Raw genomic sequence first — 3155 nt, 5'->3', positions numbered from 1 at the left:
GGAAACCTAGTACAGCAGGATCATTTGCGCGTGTATAATCCTTAAAGTAAGTAGGTTGTGGTTTTTTGTATTTTCGCGTAGTTGAAATGGGACAGGTTAGAATAAGCGCTTTGTGATCTGAAATGCCCTTCTCGATGGACACTGAAGATCCTTCTAATGTACTACTTATAAGAACTAAGTCAAGCAAAGATGATGATGTTGAAGTGATACGGGTCTTATCAGTTACCATTTGGTTCAGTGAAAACGTGAACGCCATGTCTAGCAGTGATTCTGAGCTTGCGACGTCACGGCCGTCATGTGAGCGGTTGTTCCAGTCTATTCCGGGAAGGTTAAAATCACCGGCAATAATAAGTTTTGATCTGGAATCAGTATGTTTTGAAAGGTAGTCATGAATCTGATCGATGAAGTCTGGTGCTGCATTTGGGGGCCGATAAACGCCCCCTACAGTTATCTTTTTGTTACAATACGTTATTTTGCACCATAAACTTTCATGGTCTGCAATGCCATCAAGTTCTAAGGACTTTATGTTATTTTTAATTGCTATCGCGACACCGCCGCCTCTTGATCCTCTGTCTTTACGGAACAGTGTGTATGAAGGCGGAATAACTTCAGAATCACGTACACCAGGATTAAGCCATGTTTCTGTTATTACTAAAATGTGTGGTTGATAAGACAGGATTAGGTTCTCTAATTGATCAAATTTATTTACCACACTTCGGGCATTTAGGGAAAGGATTCGTAGAGTTTTGGTACTGGGCTGTCATTTTGAAACTTTCTTGTTTTTAGAGGATTTCAGCGAAGTCGAAGTGGAAAGGGAATGTTTTGAAAGACTTGCTTTCTGCGGTAATTCAATCCTAATATTCTTCACTGGGTCCCAAGTATACACTTTCTCATCGATTCTCAGTTTGTCGAATGTTAGCCTAACTTTTGCTCCGTTTGCCCTTTCGTTTACCGCTGAATGCCACAAGTGCGTGCGCATTTCCCTTACTCTCTTAGAAAAATCTTCGGAAACAGTTAGTGGTGTGCCTTTCAGTTTGTAGCAGCAAGATAAGATTTTGGTTTTTTCGGCGTAATCAAACAATCTAAGGATGATCGGGCGGTCTCGGTTACTTGTGCGGGTACCAATCCTGTGAATTCTTTCAAGGGTTTTCACTTCAATGCCTAGCGTTTCTTTTAAAATGTTTTCTCTCACTATCTTTTCGAGTGAAACTATATCTTCGTTAGGTTTTTCCGTTACACCATAAATAATCAAGTTGTTCCGTCGACTCCTGTTTTCTAAATCATCCAATTTCAATGCAAGGTTCTGGATTTGATCTTTCGTGGTGTCATATTTGTTTTCACATTCGGCCAACTTCTCTTCGCAATACTTCAGTCGTTCCATGTCATTTTCAATTGCGGCAAGCCTAGTTTCCATGTTATCAACTGTTCGCTCAACCTTTTTCAAGTTAGTCACTAGTTCTTTTAACGTTTTGTTGGTTTTAGATTGTTCTTTCAGAATTTGTTTCAGAAGATCGTTATTAGGACGAGTGTCAGATTCCGAGTCTGAGGTCGGACCGGGGTTGAGCTCGACATCGCCCGATGTTAGTAGTAATAGCTTAAATACATCATAGCACTCAACAATCAATACAGCGAGAAAGTGTGGACTTGGCAGCACCGTTAGCGTTACGTCATTGTCCCGTAAGGAAGGTACAGAGTAGTTGTTACTGACCTGCACAACGAAAAGAGCAGGAATAAGCATGGTCGTCTGGTCGGTGCCACCAAGTCCACTGAAGTGGTTGGGGTCATGGGTCAGGTTTATATACTGCCGAGTGCCTGATAACGTCGACGTGACCGCATCCGTGACGTGGTCGCTGCGTTGTAGGGGGGCGTCGATCGTGATCGGAGTCTGCGCAGATTTGTAGTCCGATGTTGTGTCATCCGAAGTCACTGCCGTTGTTCCGTTTGCGTGCGTATGTGTGGCCTGCCCTGTAGTGAGGACGCTTGGCCACAGCGCAATCTGCACAACGAAAAGAGCAGGAATAAGCATGGTCGTCTGGTCGGTGCCACCAAGTCCACTGAAGTGGTTGGGGTCATGGGTCAGGTTTATATACTGCCGAGTGCCTGATAACGTCGACGTGACCGCATCCGTGACGTGGTCGCTGCGTTGTAGGGGGGCGTCGATCGTGATCGGAGTCTGCGCAGATTTGTAGTCCGATGTTGTGTCATCCGAAGTCACTGCCGTTGTTCCGTTTGCGTGCGTATGTGTGGCCTGCCCTGTAGTGAGGACGCTTGGCCACAGCGCAATCTGCACAACGAAAAGAGCAGGAATAAGCATGGTCGTCTGGTCGGTGCCACCAAGTCCACTGAAGTGGTTGGGGTCATGGGTCAGGTTTATATACTGCCGAGTGCCTGATAACGTCGACGTGACCGCATCCGTGACGTGGTCGCTGCGTTGTAGGGGGGCGTCGATCGTGATCGGAGTCTGCGCAGATTTGTAGTCCGATGTTGTGTCATTCGAAGTCACTGCCGTTGTTCCGTTTGCGTACACTGTAAAAAATTTCCGTCAATATACGGAGGATTTCCGTCATTATACGGAAAAATTGCAGTAAAAATACGGAAAACATCCCATTTTCAGAAATACAGCAAATTTTCCGTTAAAATACGGAAAGTGCTACCCGTTTTAAGTTTTACGGACATTTTTCCGTAATAATACGGTGACTACACTGTTCTGTACGAAACAGACAGAATTCCGTATTTTTGTTATGCGATCATCCGTATTTTTGCAAGGAAAACTATACACGCTGTCTGCGTGAGCGCTTGTACTCACAAAGTTTCCTCTAAGAATATTTTATTGCAACGTAAATGGCGCCTGTGTTTGTACTGACGTTTATTTGGTGTCACCACTGTATATATAGGGCATATAAGTTTTAGTGAATGAAGAGCGGTGGCCATACATGACAACGTAAACAAACCTGCGCCGTTCAGGTGCTGGTGCATTGGCAATTACATTGGTGCGCTGTGCAAAAATTGTGCGCACTCTAAATCAGTACCGAAACGCAGTATAATAACCATGATTGCGTTTGCATTTAACAAGAAATGGCCTCGAAGAGAACTGGCGGCCTATAAATCCAAGTACTGCGGCTAGATGAAATTTTAGACTGAGAGAAAGAATTAAC

At 44.3% G+C, this 3155-nt stretch overlaps 1 protein-coding gene across 1 annotated transcript; it reads right to left on the bottom strand.

Annotated features, from left to right (window-relative positions):
• Positions 1–498: 498 nt before the first annotated feature.
• Positions 499–2409, bottom strand: LOC119454127 (uncharacterized). The gene has a single exon (XM_037716130.2). The coding sequence runs from the start codon at positions 2312–2314 to the stop codon at positions 761–763; it is 1554 nt and encodes a 517-aa protein (XP_037572058.1). The 5' UTR covers positions 2315–2409; the 3' UTR covers positions 499–760.
• Positions 2410–3155: the final 746 nt, after the last annotated feature.

The sequence above is a fragment of the Dermacentor silvarum genome, chromosome 5 (assembly GCF_013339745.2).
Source record: "Dermacentor silvarum isolate Dsil-2018 chromosome 5, BIME_Dsil_1.4, whole genome shotgun sequence".
Lineage (NCBI taxonomy): Eukaryota > Metazoa > Arthropoda > Arachnida > Ixodida > Ixodidae > Dermacentor > Dermacentor silvarum.
The sequence above is the reverse complement of the archived record's forward strand: the minus strand, read 5'-3'. Positions and strand labels throughout refer to the sequence as shown.